The 19,045-nt window shown below is 40.6% G+C and overlaps 1 protein-coding gene across 1 annotated transcript in view; it reads right to left on the bottom strand.

Annotated features, from left to right (window-relative positions):
- The window catches only part of LOC126195287 (uncharacterized), a 710,394-nt gene that overhangs the window by 282,472 nt on the left and 408,877 nt on the right, over window positions 1-19,045 (bottom strand). The window contains exon 3 of the mRNA XM_049933835.1: window positions 16,750-16,885. Within this exon, the coding sequence (XP_049789792.1) occupies window positions 16,750-16,885 (136 nt within the window). The remainder of the gene's footprint in view (window positions 1-16,749; window positions 16,886-19,045) is intronic.

Genomic DNA, 19,045 nt, shown 5'->3' with positions numbered 1-19,045 from the left:
TTTTTTTTAACTTTATGACACTCAGAATTTTAATTGTCTTGTTATTATTAATTGATTCAGTTTCAACTCGTCATTGTAGAAAGATCAAATACTATTCACATATTACAGCATAGCAGTAAACCCTCAGTGCTTTAAAGAATCGAACTCCTACTATAAAACGGTTGCAAACGTTATGTGTTAAATATTTGATGTGAAGTATGTAAGCGAGAAAATGTTAAGAAAAGATTCGAAATTAGAGTTAAGTTTGTTAGAACCCGTTAAGCACTCTCCTTACTAAACAGTGGACGAATATCATCTGGGTAATTTGCGCTCCATTTTAAGCAAAAGCAAGTTTTTCACGCAGCTGAATGTTTATGACGTCATATCTTCTGAACTATGTTTCGTACAATGATATAATTTTGCAGATACTTTCGGTGATACATGTAGATATTGCCTGAAAAGTGTGTTGCAAATTGAGTAAGTACTAGAAAAGTAATACTTTAAAACGTTGTGCCTGATGGTGAAGATTTATTGCCCGCCATTTTTAGCAGTAGCTAGTTTTTCATGCACCTAACTGTTTATCATAACATATTTCCTGCGATATGTGTCTTACAATGATGGAATTTTGCATATACACCAACTGCTGTATGTGGATGCTGTTTGCAAACTGTGAGAGCTGCGTGCGGCTCGCGTTGGTGCCGTTGGTAGATTGGCATCGTGTAATAGGGATAGTCCCATCTCGTTTTCTTCTTGTGCTTACTGGCGCCACTACACTTGCTAGCGTTGTCTGTCCACGAGTGGCAGCAGCAGCGTTTATCGATATCTAGTACCGTGGTACTATCTTTGGAAGGACGTAAAGCGTTTTCCAGGTCGGGTGGGTCAGTCAGTTCGGTTGGGACGGAGCAGCGGTGAGGTCCGACAGCGCAGGGACATGCCGGGCTGGTGGCATTCAGGCATTGCCGGATCGAGGGGCCAGGCGATGTGGCCGAGCGGTTCTAGGCGCTTCAGTCTGGAACCGCGCGACCGCTACGGTCGCAGGTTCGATTCCTGCCTCGGGCATGGATGTGTGTGATGTCCTAGGGGACTGATGACCTCAGCTGTTGAGTCCCATAATGCTCAGAGCCATTTTGAACCGGATCGAGGGGCTGTAGTTGCGAGGGCCACAACCACGTTATCCACCGGAACCAGGATGTTTGAGTTGAGTGAACATTAACACAGTAGGGAAACGTCTGCAATTTTTAGATAACACCGTTTGTTCGCGCGTTGCTGCTCGCAGGGTCGCTGAGACGATGAGCAATGAGTGGAGTGTTTGGGGTTGGCGAAATTAGTTAGCCATCCTCCACCTTTTATTATTAATCATTGAATGCCTTGCGTATATTGATGAAGTTCAACCAGCGGTATTTTCCTGCCCACTGGCCGCTAACGCCCCAGTGACCTGCTCTGGAGATTAGCGCATTTTCGAGGCAGTGTACCTTTCCTCAACTTTCCGCTGCTGTACGGTAAGGCCTCTAGTTCGACAGCCTCCTTGATTGTGGTTTGGATATTTGTTTCTTTTGGACTACTTTGGTCGTAGTGGGTCCTTCTGCTTCTAGATGTTCTAAACACTTAATTCAGAAGACACAGTGCTGTCCGCCGGTTAATATTTATACTTAAAAAATTAAATAAAAACAACTAACTTTAAAAAATTAAATTTTTTCTTAAGAAACTAGATATCTTAGGAAACGATTAACATCTACTCCATCGTTGTGTTGGTTATCAGACATCAGATAGATGTTGCAAGAATGTTGGCCGGCGCTTAAACTGTCATTAGTTTCAATTGCCATCCGGTTAAGTGAATGCAACTCTTGGGTATCACACCCATCGTTTGCGAAGTTGAACGACTTTCCCAGGTCCATCCTTGGAGCACTGTCTGAGGACCACTTCTCCCTTGATTTGGTCAGATTATGGTGATTGTCAATAAGGCCTTGAGCTGTGAATGCAATTTATCTTAAGAATTTTTAATTAGATATTGTCTCTTGCTTCCCCCATGAACCATGGACCTTGCCGTTGGTGGGGAGGCTTGCGTGCCTCAGCGATACAGATAGCCGTACCGTAGGTGCAACCACAACGGAGGGGTATCTGTTGAGAGGCCAGACAAACATGTGGTTCCTGAAGAGGGGCAGCAGCCTTTTCAGTAGTTGCAGGGGCAACAGTCTGGATGATTGACTGATCTGGCCTTGTAACATTAACCAAAACGGCCTTGCTGTGCTGGTACTGCGAACGGCTGAAAGCAAGGGGAAACTACAGCCGTAATTTTTCCCGAGGACATGCAGCTTTACTGTATAATTAAATGATGATGGCGTCCTCTTGGGTAAAATATTCCGGAGGTAAAATAGTCCCCCATTCGGATCTCCGGGCGGGGACTACTCAAGAGGACGTCGTTATCAGGAGAAAGAAAACTGGCATTCTACGGATCGGAGCGTGGAATGTCAGATCCCTTAATCGGGCAGGTAGGTTAGAAAATTTAAAAAGGAAAATGGATAGGTTAAAGTTAGATATAGTGGGAATTAGTGAAGTTCGGTGGCAGGAGGAACAAGACATTTGGTCAGGTGATTACAGGGTTATAAATACAAAATCAAATAGGGGTAATGCAGGAGTAGGTTTAATAATGAATAAAAAAATAGGAGTGCGGGTTAGCTACTACAAACAGCATAGTGAACGCATTATTGTGGCCAAGATAGACACAAAGCCCATGCCTACTACAGTGGTACAAGTTTATATGTCAACTAGCTCTGCAGATGATGAAGAAATTGATGAAATGAATGACGAGATAAAAGAAATTATTCAGGTAGTGAAGGGAGACGAAAATTTAATAGTCATGGGTGACTGGAATTCGTCAGTAGGAAAAGGGAGAGAAGGAAACATAGTAGGTGAATATGGATTGGGGGGAAGAAATGGAAGAGGAAGCCGCCTTGTAGAATTTTGCACAGAGCATAACTTAATCATAGCTAACACTTGGTTCAAGAATCATAAAAGAAGGTTGTATACCTGGAAGAATCCTGGAGATACTAATAGGTATCAGATAGATTATATAATGGTAAGACAGAGATTTAGGAAGTTTTAAATTGTAAGACATTTCCAGGGGCAGATGTGGATTCTGACCACAATCTATTGGTTATGATCTGTAGATTGAAACTGAAGAAACTGCAAAAAGGGGGGAATTTAAGGAGATGGGACCTGGATAAACTGAAAGAACCAGAGGTTGTAGAGAGTTTCAGGGAGAGCATAAGGGAACAATTGACAGGAATGGGGGAAAGAAATACAGTAGAAGAAGAATGGGTAGCTCTGAGGGATGAAGTAGTGAAGGCAGCAGAGGATCAAGTAGGTAAAAAGACGAGGGCTAATAGAAATCCTTGGGTAACAAAAGAAATATTTAATTTAATTGATGAAAGGAGAAAATATAAAAATGCAGTAAATGAAGCAGGCAAAAGGGAATACAAACGTCTCAAAAATGAGATCGACAGAAAGTGCAAAATGGCGAAGCAGGGATGGCTAGAGGAAAAATGTAAGGATGTAGAGGCTTGTCTCACTTGGGGTAAGATAGATACTGCCTACAGGAAAGTTAAAGAGACCTTTGGAGAGAAGAGAACCACTTGTATGAATATCAAGAGCTCAGATGGCAACCCAGTTCTAAGCAAAGAAGGGAAGGCAGAAAGGTGGACGGAGTATATAGAGGGTTTATACAAGGGCAATGTACTTGAGGACAGTATTATGGAAATGGAAGAGGATGTAGATGAAGATGAAATGGGAGATAAGATACTGCGTGAAGAGTTTGACAGAGCACTGAAAGACCTGAGTCGAAACAAGGCCCCGGGAGTAGACAACATAGCATTAGAACTACTGATGGCCTTGGGAGAGCCAGTCATGACAAAACTCTACCATCTGGTGAGCAAGATGTATGAGACAGGCGAAATACCCTCAGACTTCAAGAAGAATATAATAATTCCAATACCAAAGAAAGCAGGTGTTGACAGATGTGAAAATTACCGAACTATCAGTTTAATAAGTCACAGCTGCAAAATACTAACGCGAATTCTTTACAGACGAATGGAAAAACTGGTAGAAGCCGACCTCGGGGAAGATCAGTTTGGATTCCGTAGAAATGTTGGAACACGTGAGGCAATACTAACCTTACGACTTATCTTAGAAGAAAGATTAAGAAAAGGCAAACGTACGTTTCTAGCATTTGTAGACTTAGAGAAAGCTTTTGACAACGTTATCTGGAATACTCTCTTTCAAATTCTGAAGGTGGCGGGGGTAAAATACAGGGAGCGAAAGGCTATTTACAATTTGTACAGAAACCAGATGGCAGTTATAAGAGTCGAGGGGCATGAAAGGGAAGCAGTGGTTGGGAAAGGAGTGAGACAGGGTTGTAGCCTCTCCCCGATGTTATTCAATCTGTATATTGAGCAAGCAGTAAAGGAAACAAAAGAAAAATTTCGGAGTAGGTATTAAAATTCATGGAGAAGAAGTAAAAACTTTGAGGTTCGCCGATGACATTGTAATTCTGTCAGAGACAGCAAAGGACTTGGAAGAGCAGTTGAACGGAACGTACAGTGTCTTGAAAGGAGGATATAAGATGTACATCAACAAAAGCAAAACAAGGATAATGGAATGTAGTCAAATTAAATCGGGTGATGCTGAGGGGATTAGATTAGGAAATGAGACACTTAAAGTAGTAAAGGAGTTTTGCTATTTAGGGAGTAAAATAACTGATGATGGTCGAAGCAGAGAGGATATAAAATGTAGACTGGCAATGGCAAGGAAATCGTTTCTGAAGAAGTCAAATTTGTTAACATCGAGTATAGATTTAAGTGTCAGGAAGTCGTTTCTGAAAGTATTTGTATGGAATGTAGCCATGTATGGAAGTGAAACATGGGCGATAACCAGTTTGGACAAGAAGAGAATAGAAGCTTTCGAAATGTGGTGCTACAGAAGAATGCTGAAGATAAGGTGGGTAGATCACGTAACTAATGAGGAGGTATTGAATAGGATTGGGGAGAAGAGAAGTTTGTGGCACAACTTGACTAGAAGAAGGGATCGGTTGGTAGGACATGTTTTGAGGCATCAAGGGATCACAAATTTAGCATTGGAGGGCAGCGTGGAGGGTAAAAATCGTAGAGGGAGACCAAGAGATCAATACACTAAGCAGATTCAGAAGGATGTAGGTTGCAGTAGGTACTGGGAGATGAAGAAGCTTGCACAGGATAGAGTAGCATGGAGAGCTGCATCAAACCAGTCTCAGGACTGAAGACCACAACAACAACAACAATTGTCTGTTAATATTATTGTCCCTTTTTTATAATGTTTTAGTAAGAATTTCCTATCTAGTTTTTCAGCCATCCAATTGCTATTGAGTAATTACTATTGGGGCCTTCTGCCAACAAATAATTTGAATTTCTGGTCAGTAAGGCCTTCAGCCGTGGGTGCAACTTGCTTAAGAATTTTTTTTATTAGACATTGTGTCTTAATAGTCAAATTTGATAATTGTTCCTTACTGTCAACCTTATATGCAATTAGTTCCAAATAAGGTGTACGTGATTAAAAGGAAACAAACTGAGCAACCAACGGTAACTGAGTAAGGCCCCGTCCACACCGAAATCTGCCTTTCCATAAGTAACCACGTCTCACTGCGTTGCGAACAGAATCGGTAATAAAACAGTAATAAAGAAAAAGATATCTGATACCAAAGTTTTACTCAATGAACAGCGAAAATGTAGTAAGCGATAAACCTTTCTTCTTTCTTCATTTTATGCGAGATGTTAGTGAGAAAGAGTCTAGTGAAGGTTCGAAATTATCTGTAAAGTTTCTTGGAAGCGGCTAAGTGATCCCACACTCAAATACTGGACGAATGAAGTCTGGGTATTTGGGAGCTGTCAGTTACGCTGCCTCAACACAAACACGGAGTTTCTAACTATAATACTTCTCTTTTTGGGTTAAACTTTAAACTTACGACTGTATCTATTTTCGAGTTACGTTATGAAAGCATTTTAAATTTTTGAATTCCGTCAATAACTACGCGAAATATGCACACAAATATTTTTTACCTGCGGAAGCCGCTAGTCAACCTGCAACTGATACTGGGATATGGATTCCGCCTTCCGGGATCAAATCACGGAATATTAAAATATTACTGCTGAGAGACTTTGAAGTGCATTTTTAGATGTGAACTATACATGTTTCATTCCAATGCACACTTCGCCCAGTCCTAGCCCGTTTGCCGTATAGTCGGAGAGTTCTGCAGGAAGGTATGCATGTACACGCACATGGCAATAGCTCCCATGCCGCTCTGTCCTACACGGCCATACCGGCTGAGTCACTGAATGCAAGTAGCGAACAGCGGCGTCCCTCCTGCCGGCATTCAGCGAAGCATTTCATGAACGTGGAGTTGAGTTACTGCCCATACCGGTGTCCGCCAGGGAATACCATCCCCTGCCTGGGTCACAGCGCATTGCTCTGTGGGATATCCCGCAGGGAGATGGAAACGGTGACCGTCCTGTGGTTTTGCGGAGCTCAGAATGATTGCATTGCTATTTTGAGAGCGCACACCTACTCCACGAGGTGCGGCTGTTAAATAAAGGGACTAGTGCTGTAAAACATTTTCTTTAAAAAGCATATAAATTTAGTCACCGTCAATATACTCTTCTCCTCTACCTCTACCACGTTCCATGAGAAATCTGAATTGACGAAAAAAAGTTCCTTGACGAAGTGTCCCGATTTTTCTTTCACTGCTTCAGCGGACTGAAATCTTGTTCCTTTTAACGCAGAGTTGCCCTCGAGGAATAGATTATTCACATGGTGCTAAGTCAGGAGAATAAGAAATTGGTCTAACATTGGTAGCTGTGCTTAGCTAGACAACTCTTAACAGACAATACTGTATGAGGCCGGCCGCGGTGGCCGTGCGGTTCTGGCGCTGCAGTCCGGAACCGCGGGACTGCTACGGTCGCAGGTTCGAATCCTGCCTCGGGTATGGATGTGTGTGATGTCCTTAGGTTAGTTAGGTTTAAGTAGTTCTAAGTTCCAGGGGACTGATGACCTAAGATGTTAAGTCCCATAGTGCTCAGAGCCATTTGAACCATTTACTGTATGAGCTTGTGTTTGTCCTGATGCAGAACCCGCTGTAATGTCTCTTGCAGCGATCTCTCCGCGATATTTTCAGAAATTTTATAAATTATATAACATAGTACATATCTCGAAATATCTCTTCTTATCTTACCGATTCCTAAACTTTATTATACGATGATTATCAATGCAAAGTAGTTTCAAGCCCTATTATTCCTTGGAGCGTGCATTTACTCCATGGAATAGCTTCTTTGCTATCTATGTTTTCTCTTATGAAAATAATGATTCAGATCTTGCCGATTAGCCTTGAAAGAACGAAGATGTATATGTATGTATTGTTGAGCTAGTCGCCATCTTGATGAGATTCTGTATGAGAAGGAATTTAATACATGAACTGAACTAAAGTATGTGTGTTCGCGTATTATTTAACTGATTATTATTGACAGAGTCTGCTTACTACGCTGTGCTCCATGGGATCAGTGGGGAACGTCTGATTTACGCTGGACGAACCTGCCGTTTTGTACGCTCAAGATATCCAGTTTATTACTTTCAATAAATGGGCTAACACGGTCTTACCAGCAGATCTCTGGTCTTCCCCATGTGATCACCGAAAGTTAATAATTTTACAAATGTTTTCAGGAGATCGACTGACAATTTTCGTCGCACCGAGACTTCGAAATTGCTTCACTGCCTTATGGAATTTAAGTTAAGCTCAATTTAATCAGGATAGAACGGTATTGAACTGAGTGAATGAGATAAGCCTGCTTTGTAAATGAAAATTCCCTTAATATATGAATGTTTTTCACTATCCTGATCAGTGAAGTTAAACCACGCCGGTGTACGGGAGGTTTTTAAACTTCAGATCCCACAAAAATATTAAACCGCGACATGTTCTTCCACAGTGGGCTCGTTTTTTTCTTACTTTCTCACGAACGTGAACCTCAAGATAACAATGAAATTACAATTAAATGAATACCATTAGTTGCTGACGGGCGTTGATATATATCAACGGGGAGAGTTGAAAATGTGTGCCCCGACTGGAACTCGAACCCGGGATCTCCTGCTTACATGGCAGACGCTCTACCCATCTGAGCCACCGAGTGCACAGAGGATAGTGCGACTGCAGGGACTTATCGCTGGCACGCTCCCCGTGAGACCCACATTCCCTACTTAATGTCCACACACTACATTCGTAGTGTCCCTGCCAATTACACTCATTACTTGCGGTAGACAATCCACAGAGCCCCGTAAGATTTCAGGCAAATCGGACATTTCCGAAAGAACAGATGCCATCTTCATATCGAGATACTAATGTTGCTTAACAGGTCGACCTTCAGGATACCAATGAAGATACACAATTCCATGAATAACGAAACAAAAAAAAAAAAACATTTCTTTGGATCTTGATTTGCTCATTCCAGCTCGTTTCGCTGTCTCTGAAGTTGGACCCTTCAAATGCATGGTCTGGCGCTTAGTTTCTGGACGATAAGCGAAAAACCAAGTTTCGAAGAAATAAGGGTCATTTTCAGTGGTATTCAATGTCATTAGAAACATTTTCTCGGGGTTCTTTTTGTTCGATCGTGAGATTTCGGTACCATGTTCGCACACACTTTTTCCATATTCAGTTGATCTTACTCTTTCTTTGTCAGTTTCTATTGTTTCAGCAATCGATCGAATATTCAACCAACGCTCTGATCGAATAAAATTACCTGTTTTTCGATATTTCCAACAGTTTTTGATGTTGAAGTGCGTCCTTAGCGTGATTCATCTTCAACGTCTTCTCGGCCATCTTGTAAGCACTTGAACCACTCAAAATCCACCGTAAATGATAAACATTCCTCACAATAATTCTTTTAGTAAAAAGTAGGTTTCAGTAGCGGTTATTCCAAGTTACATGTGAAACTTCAAGTCGATTCCCTGTTCAGTTACTACGTTGATCAGTTTTCCGACAAAACAAAATAGCAACTCTTACACTGGCGAGGGCCAGATATCAGAGAAGCTGCATTCGATTAAGAAGATTTCACGCATTAAGCTATTGGTCGCTCACCTTCGGATCTTGCGTAATTACTCTGCGACAGCATTGGTTCTGTTATTTTATGGCCACGCCACGTATATTACGAAACTGCTAAATAGTTACCCCATTGCAGAGTGCTAATTGGACGGTGACTATCTAACTGCTTCCCCAGGCTACAAAACATTTGATTTTCAGTACTTTATGTGATTATTTATCGAATTTAAATATCTGAGGTGCTGTCCGATTTTCAGTATTTTTTGTGATTACTGATCGAGATTAAATATCTGAGGTGCTGTCGTTTACTACTCATTACATGTATAACTTTCAGTTAAATGTTTAACACAGAAAGCCAGCTATTAAATTTAGAATCTGCGTATACTTTTTAAAAAAAATGGCCCTGAGTACTGTGGGGCTTAACTTCTGACGTCATCAGTCCCCTAGAACTTTGAACTACTTAAACCTAACTAACCTAAGGACATCACACACATCCATGCCCGAGGCAGGATTCGAACCTGCGACCGTAGCGGTCGCGCGGATCTAGACTGTAGCACCTCGAAGCGCTCGGCCACCCCGGCCGGCATGTTTTTTAAGGCAGCATAACTTGCGGCTTAGAAATTTCCGAGACTATATTATGTAGTATTTGAAGACGAGAGCACTCAGCGACTTCCAACATACTTTATACATAATTTCTAATTCGAAACATTTTCTCCTTGACACCTCCGTCAAAATATCAAAATGAGAATAATTTTAATTTATTACTTCTTCAATATTAAGTCTACCCACAACGTATTTTTCAGTCCATATCTATATATACCACCAAATGTACCAGCAAAATTGCAACATTGTACGACTCATAGTTCAGCAGGTGCGTAAGAAATTAGATTTTTTTATAAGGTGTTGCAATTCATCAACACCGTACTCACCAACTTTCGGTTTTATCTTTTTCATTAGATTTTTGGCGATTAATCGAAAGTAATAAAAGCAAAATCATTAGGATTTCGCGTCTTCAACAAGGTTTCACAAGCTTAGTCATATATTTAACACTAGCAATACCAAAAAGATGGGGTCCTTATGGCTATCTTTTCAAAATATTGTAATCCAGTCAGTTACTTTGTTGTTGTTGTTGTTGTTGTGGTCTTCAGTCCTGAGACTGGTTTGATGCAGCTCTCCATGCTACTCTATCCTGTGCAAGCTTCTTCATCTCCCAGTACCTACTGCAACCTACATCCTTCTGAATCTGCTTAGTGTATTGATCTCTTGGTCTCCCTCTACGATTTTTATCCTTCACGCTGCCCTCCAATGCTAAATTTGTGATCCCTTGATGCCTCAAAACATATCCTACCAACCGATCCCTTCTTCTAGTCAAGTTGTGCCACAAACTTCTCTTCTCCCCAATCCTATTCAATACCTCCTCATTAGTTACGTGATCTACCCACCTTATCTTCAGCGTTCTTCTGTAGCACCACATTTCGAAAGCTTCTATTCTCTTCTTGTCCAAACTGGTTATCGTCCATGTTTCACTTCCATACATGGCTACACTCCATACAAATACTTTCAGAAACGACTTCCTGACACTTAAAGCTATACTCGATGTTAACAAATTTCTCTTCTTCAGAAACGCTTTCCTTGCCATTGCCAGTCTACATTTTATATCCTCTCTACTTCGACCATCATCAGTTATTTTACTCCCTAAATAGCAATACTCCTTTACTACTTTAAGTGTCTCATTTCCTAATCTAATCCCCTCAGCATCACCAGATTTAATTTGACTACATTCCATTATCCTCGTTTTGCTTTTGTTGATGTTCATCTTATATCCTCCTTTCAAGACACTGTCCATTCCGTTCAACTGCTCTTCCTAGTCCTTTGCTGTCTCTGATAGAATTACAATGTCATCGGCGAACCTCAAAATTTTTACTTCTTCTCCATGAATTTTAATACCTACTCCGAATTTTTCTTTTGTTTCCTTTACTGCTTGTTCAATATACAGATTGAATAACATCGGGGAGAGGCTACAACCCTGTCTCACTCCTTTCCCAACCACTGCTGCTCTTTCATGCCCCTCGACTCTTATAACTGCCATCTGGTTTCTGTACAAATTGTAAATAGCTTTCGCTCCCTGTATTTTACCCCTGCCACCTTCAGAATTTGAAAGAGAGTATTCCAGTTAACGTTGTCAAAAGCTTTCTCTAAGTCTACAAATGCTAGAAACGTAGGTTTGCCTTTTCTTAATCTTTCTTCTAAGATAAGTCGTAAGGTTAGTATTGCCTCACGTGTTCCAACATTTCTACGGAATCCAAACTGATCTTCCCCGACGTCCGCTTCTACCACTTTTTCCATTCGTCTGTAAAGAATTCGCGTTAGTATTTTGCAGCTGTGACTTATTAAACTGATAGTTCGGTAATTTTCACATCTGTCAACACCTGCTTTCTTTGGTATTGGAATTATTATATTCTTCTTGAAGTCTGTGGGTATTTCGCCTGTCTCATACATCTTGCTCACCAGATGGTAGAGTTTTGTCATGACTGGCTCTCCCAAGGCCATCAGTAGTTCTAATGGAATGTTGTCTACTCCTGGGGCCTTGTTTCGACTCAGGTCTTTCAGTGCTCTGTCAAACTCTTACTTTATATTTAAAAATTTTGAAAAAATGTTTATTGTTTTAATGACGTCTTCTACTATATATATATATATATATATATATATATATATATATATATATATATATATATAAAATACTTATTTACTTCATTAATTTTGATTCGCTAAAATTAAAATCCTCTCTCTCTCCCCATAGGGTGGGGTCTGAGAGAGAGTTGACCCAAATATTAATTTTTTCCACAGATTCGGATCGGTTTTGTTTGTTTCGTGATCAACATTTGGAAAACAGTAATTTCTCTCTCTCAAACCTCACCCTATGGGGAGAGAGGGAGAGTTTTAGTTTTAGCGAATCAAAATTTACGAAGTAAATAAGTATTTCTTATTTATCCGTAACCATTATCCACGTAAAACTGAGAAAATGGATTTCCTTGAATTACAGTGCCAACTACCAAGAATCAAAACAGATGTTTAAGACGAAATGTACGTAGTTTTTTTATGTAGAATCTGATTCTGCAATAAAAAATGGGGGTTCCCATTTGAAATTTTAACGTTGTCTCCTGCCCCACCCTCTGGGGGCTGGGGTGGCTGGCTAATTTTAGCACTAGCAGATGTTCCCCTCGAAAACGATCAGCTACGGTTTCTACACATTTTTTCGTCTGAAGATTATTTTTCGAGTTATTCTGGTTTGTCAAACCCCTCCTATGTATATATAATTTTTCAGTTAAACGTAAGCCAAAAATTTAAGTCCCCGTAGCACACGACTTTCTCTGCCGAATGTTGTATTAAATATTTACGGGTTCGTGGTCTTAATTAAACTTCATTTTCTCTTTAAAAATTATGTTGAGAGCTAAAGTGAACAAAATTAAGGAAACTTTTGTGGTGGTCGTAAAGTCAGCAGTACACGTTACTGAAGTGCACTGAATTTCGTGAGTGTGTAAAAAGGTATTTTCAGGCTGTGGTTCCTACCTAAACATCAGCACCTCTTTAAAAAGTATCTCGTTAATATAATTCAAAAACAATCATCGATTTCTTTTTGGGGGAATAAAGAACCCCAGTCCCACCCATGGTAAGGTATGTTATGGAAAAGACGTTAGTATTGCTTGGATTAAGACAGTAATTCATTTATAAAGTAATCAGTCGTTTGAAGCTACTTTACATGTTGGAGTTCGATTTTTTAAAGAATCTGTCTGGGTGGCTGAGACACATTACTGGTTCCGTGAGAAAACAACTTCATCACCAGCACTGCAGAGGATGATACGTGATGCAACATTGATATATTCCCCGTTCGATGGAAATCGTCTCAATTGAATTGTTGAGTTGAAGCAAAGGAATGGAGAATTATGGAGAAGCGAACGATTTTTGTATTCCATGATCTTCTGCATCGTGTACATGGAGACAGTCAGATAAGTTACTATATATACAAACGGATGAAGTTGTTTTACTGCATCAAATACTATTTTATGATTTTCTCTCTTTTGAGAACCTCTGTTTTTTAATCTAATCTAATTTTCTTACATCTATTTATTCATCATTTTCCAACCGTCTGTAGCTTTTATTGCATCCACTATTTTTCTAACGACCCGCATTTCAAGTACCGTAATTACGTGTAGCTAATAGTTCATCGATAAACATTCATATGCAGGTAAAGATTCGGGTCTTGCCACTGTATAGTGTTTTAGTTTTGTTTTTCTAGAGATGCATTTCTCGTTATAGATATTCTGTCAGACCATATGTTCTTTCCATTTTATTAAGTCTTCATCTACTGTACATTTATCTAGACCAATCCGCTACATAGTTTCCGCAAGATATTTAAATTTACTAACTCGCTGCATGTCATGTATTTGTGTTTCCTTGAATTTAGGTGCTTTTTTCATGCTTCTCATGAATTTTGTTGTTTTAACTGAAATTTTGATGTCATTCCCATTCCCAATTTTTTCCAGGAAGACTTATTGGACTGACTGCTTCTCTCACCTTTTCTGACAGTTGCGCAAAATATCTGCAGTAGCCAGGCAGTTTATTTTAATTCTATTTATTTTCTTCCCAGAATAGTTGATTCAGTTCTGTTAGTTTTCCCTTCGAAATTCCAGATCATTACCATTTTTCCTAATCTGAAATTAAGCAATAATGGTGACAATCTGTTCTCCCTTTTTACATTTGTATGCCCTGCTAAAGAGCACGATTGAACTTATTTCCCTGATCTTATTGCTTTCTTCTTCTCGCAAAGTTTCCTCACCTCGTCACTGTTGTTTTCTTACGTTCTTGCCGCGCGGGATTAGCCGAGCGGTCTAGGGCGCTGCAGTCATGGACTGTGCGACTGGTCCCGGCGGAGGTTCGAGTCCTCCCTCGGAAATGGGTGTTTGTGTTTGTTCTTAGGATAATTTAGGTTAAGTAGTATGTAAGCTTAGGGACTGATATCCTTAGCAGTTAAGTCCCATAAGATTTCACACACATTTGAACATTTTTATCTTACGTTCTTCTGTCCGTGTTCTCTTATATGTAAGAAATGGCAAGACTTGGTTTGATTGAAACTGATGCTTTTCAATTAAAGTTTTGAATGCGGATATGCCGTGTAGAGTTTTGTTTGTAACGTTTATTTCCTAAGGATCATTTTCAATTTTAAGATTACCTTTTTTTTTTTCTTTGATATAGGCGGCAAAGTAGAGAATAAATAAGCAAGAATAAAACTTTTGGGAACAAAATAAGAAATTTTTTAAAATTTCTAAAATAAGAAAAAATAAAAGATTCAAATATTTAAAGAAAAAAAAAGAAAAAAAACACAAAAAATGACAAAAAAAAAGAAACGCGCCATTCATGTTGATAAAGTTGGAATCATCTTTTCCTAAGAGTGTTCAAGATTTTCTTCCAATTTTTGTTTAACTCATTAGACTTTCGTCTCATCCAGATTCCCTTCAGTACATTCCTTTCATCTTTTGCTACGACTTATGTTAATTATCTGCCTCTATCGCATACAACGTTTCATCTTTGACTACTTGTAATGTCGCAGCTATTTACACGGCTGCAGAGTTTTGCAGAAAGTTTTATTCCGTTACGTCAAGCTGTATTGAAGGCTGGCAATGAAGCCTCCAGCCCCGGCCATTGTGTGGTCGGCTGCTGGCGTCATAATGCCATCTGCCGCGTTGTGTGGACCGTGAGAACTGTTCTGTGTGGAGCGTACTAAGATCACTTATTCATCTCACCTATGAAACTAAATAACTGTGATAAATATGATCCGTTTGTTTGCAAAGTTGGTATAGAAACTTGTATAATTTAGAAGAACAGTGTGTAAAATTTTCATGCGGATAACTTTAATAATTTTGGAAATATAAAAACCTATTAAAAAGTACTTAACCGACACTTAGTACAGTAAATTAAGATAGGAATGATGACAGTTTAAGTTTCTTTGGTATTTGAAAACAATAACAGCACGCCCAATGCGCACAAGTTATTTTTAAGGAATTTTGATTCTAATCTTGTATTAATTTTGCTTTCGTAATGGAAATAATAGTTTAAAAGTTGATATTTACATTTTGCGTTAGGGTGGGAGTAGATGAGAGTGAATGTGAGTGTTTATGTGAGGACATTCGTCAAATTTCAATTTTATAATGTATTACACCATCCGTAACTAGCAAGTGTTATGTAAGCAGGGTGTCCTGAAAACGGTGAATCCCCCGAACTGGTGGATGACTTATGTCTTGGAGCGTTTGCTTTTGTACTAAGGCAGCCAGATACATAGTAAGAGGATACTTAGTTCTAACTTATATAGCAAGCATAGTTTTCTTTTATTTTCGTTTGGTTTGGTTTTGTGGAACATTTTGTGACTTTTTGTAATATGAAATGACGTAGATGCATCTGCGAATGCTGATTGGAGTGAAGCGGTTATCGCGCGAAATTGATCATGAAAGGTTAATGTGTTTGGATGATCGTTTTGATCAACCAATGAGAGAAGAGTCTTTCCCGCTTAATTGAATGAGTTTTATGCTCTGTGAGCGACGGCATTTAGTCAGTCGTGGAGTCGCTGTCGGACAGGAAGGTTATGTTAAATGTGTCCGAAAAAATTATCTGTAAGATGAAGATATGACGGTTAAATCGCGCTCGGTTTATATCGCCGTGCTAGCAGATGCAATTACTGGCATTTCGGTGAAGTTTTGAGAGGTTCTGGTATGTTAGTTGCAGAATAAACCGCGCGTGCAACAGTCGGCCTTTGTGTATAATTGTGCGTGGCGTTTTCCGTATGCATGTACAGAACACTTTGGCGGACATCCATTTAAAAGGACCGAATGTGAACTCGTTTTCTAAAAGAGTATTGCCTGAGTGAATCTCGTAATATTTCGGGTTGGACTTAGCACATTTCTGGCTGTCTTATGTGTGATATAAGCTGCACGAACTAGTAGTAGATGTACTACCAACGTAAATGTGGGCTTGGTGATACCATAAATGAAAAGGTGCGTAATAAAAGATCAGTATCTACAAACAAACATTTTCAATGAAGGGCGGAATCACCCACTATGCCCGTTATTAATAGAGATTTACAGGTTTATCTTATTACTTGAGTTACGCGGACTTTCTAATCGCAAGTATGAACGGTGAATTTCTTCAACGCTGCTTTTCTCATTTACATAGTACCTACGAATGCAGAGCAACGGGCGGTGAGTGGACGCTATACTGAGGCAGATGGACATCAATAATTAAATCACAACGCAGTGTACCAACCCTGCCCCGCCGCATACTGTGCTGTAATGTTTTAATTTTGTATTACGACACATTGATTTTTTTATTCTACCTGTTACTTGTAATTCTGTATGCTTTCCGTCATTTAATGATTCTCTCTTTGTTACCTTCAGGATTTAAGCCGGAGGAGTATTATTTTTTTGTTTACATTACAGATTCATCCTACCTGGTAATTCTGTTAGGCCGAAAAGCTGATTGTCGGACCACTACGAGCACAACATCACCATAGGAGGACAGTAAACTTAAAACCTCATTTAAGAAGTATAAACAGAAGCCTGACAGCAATGTGGATATGCGTGCTACGAGTTGTAGTCGCGGCTCCTACTTACGGATGACGATGACCTCCGCCTCCTCGGAGCTGCGGGTGAAGATGGGCGCTATCGTTGACACCTCGCACGTGTAGATGCCGGACGCCTCGAACTTGAGCCCGCGAAGCATCAGCTGCCGCTCGTCGCTCTCGTTACGCTACAACAAAAACATTGCGCATGTAACAGCAACTTACTGGAGACGATCGTATAGCGCAATGCGCAGCGTGCTAGTGTGCAAGACAGAAGTATGAGCCAGACCCGGATCGAATCTGCATAGGGGAATTCTCAACCGTTTACTGGTGTTCTGGCCAGCCTCTGGGTTGTCCTTAGGTACACTACTGGCCATTAAAATTGCTACACCAAGAATAAATGCAGATGATAAACGGGTATTCGTTGGACAAATATATTGTACTAGAGCTGACATGTGGTTGCACTTTCACGCAATTTGGGTGCATAGATCCTGAGAAATCAGTACCCAGAACAACCACCTCTGGCCGTAATAACGGCCTTGATACGCCTGGGCATTGAGTCAAACAGAGCTTGGTTGGTGTGTACAGGTACAGCTGCCCATGCAGCTTCAACACGATACCAAAGTTCATCAAGAGTAGTGACTCGCGTATTGTGACGAGCCAGTTTTTTCAATTGGTGAGATATCTGGAAAATGTGCTGGCCAGGGCAGCAGTTAAACATTTTCTGTATCCAGAAGTCAGCCTCATTCTGCCAACGGCCTTGTCAAAGAGGGCGGAGGAGCGGATAGAGGTTCAGGGCACTCTCTTGTCCTAGGGGTGGGAAATTGCCCCTAAAGGCGGAAGAATCAGCAATGATCAACGACATGAGGATGCAGAAGGCAATGGAAACCACTGCATTAAAGACACGTAACGTGTATCCACAGGACATGTGGCCTGTAATTGAAGAAGTGTCATGATGATCTCTCCATTGGCAAAAGATTCCGGAATAGTCCCCCATTCGGATCTCCGGGAGGGGACTGCCAATGGGGAGGTTACCATGAGAAAAAGATTGAATAATCAACGAAAGGATAACGTTCTACGAGTCGGGGCGTGGAATGGCTCAAATGGCTCTGAGCACTATGGGACTCAACATCTTAGGTCATAAGTCCCCTAGAACTTAGAACTACTTAAACCTAACTAACCTAAGGACATCACACACACCCATGCCCGAGGCGGGATTCGAACCCGCGACCGTAGCAGTCCCGCGGCTCCGGACTGCAGCGCCAGAACCGCTAGACCACCGCGGCCGGCGGGGGTGGAATGTCAGAAGCTTGAACGTGGTAGGGAAACTAGAAAATCTGAAAAGGGAAATGCAAAGGCTGAATCTAGATATAGTAGGGGTCAGTGAAGTGAAGTGGAAGGAAGACAAGGATTTCTGGTCAGATGAGTATCGGGTAATATCAACAGCAGCAGATAATGGTATAACAGGTGTAGGATTCGTTATGAATAGGAAGGTAGGGCAGAGAGTGTGTTACTGTGAACAGTTCAGTGACCGGGTTGTTCTAATCAGAACCGACAGCAGACCAACACCGACAACGATAGTTCAGGTATACATGCCGACGTTGCAAGCTGAAGATGAACAGATAGAGAAACTGTATGAGGATATTGAAAGGGTAATGCAGTATGTAAAGGGGGACGAAAATCTAATAGACATGGGTGACTGGAGTGCAGTTGTAGGGGAAGGAGTAGAAGAAAAGGTTACAGGAGAATATGGGCTTGGGACAAGGAATGAAAGAGGACAAAGACTAATTGAGTTCTGTAACAAGTTTCAGCTAGTAATAGCGAATACCCTGTTCAAGAATCCCAAAAGGAGGAGGTATACTTGGAAAAGGCCGGGAGATACGGGAAGATTTCAATTAGATTACATCATGGTCAGACAGAGATTCCGAAATCAGACACTGGATTGTAAGGCGTACCCAGGAGCAGATATAGACTCAGATCACAATGTAGTAGTGACGAGGAGTGGGCTGAAGTTCAAGAGATTAGTCAGGAACAATCAATACGCAAAGAAGTGGGATACGGAAGTACTAAGGAATGACGACATACGATTGAAGTTCTCTAACACTGTAGATCCAGCAATAAGGAATAGCGCAGTAGGCAGTACAGTTGAAGAGGAATGGACATCTCTAAAAAGGGCCATCACAGAAGTTGGGAAGGAAACATAGGTACAAAGAAGGTAGCTGCGAAGAAACCATGGGTAACAGAGGAAATACTTCAGTTGATTGATGAAAGGAGGAAGTACAAACATGTTCCGGGAAAATCAGGAATACAGAAATACAAGTCGCTGAGGAATGAAATAATTAGGAAGT

The sequence above is a fragment of the Schistocerca nitens genome, chromosome 7 (assembly GCF_023898315.1).
Source record: "Schistocerca nitens isolate TAMUIC-IGC-003100 chromosome 7, iqSchNite1.1, whole genome shotgun sequence".
Lineage (NCBI taxonomy): Eukaryota > Metazoa > Arthropoda > Insecta > Orthoptera > Acrididae > Schistocerca > Schistocerca nitens.
The sequence above is the reverse complement of the archived record's forward strand: the minus strand, read 5'-3'. Positions and strand labels throughout refer to the sequence as shown.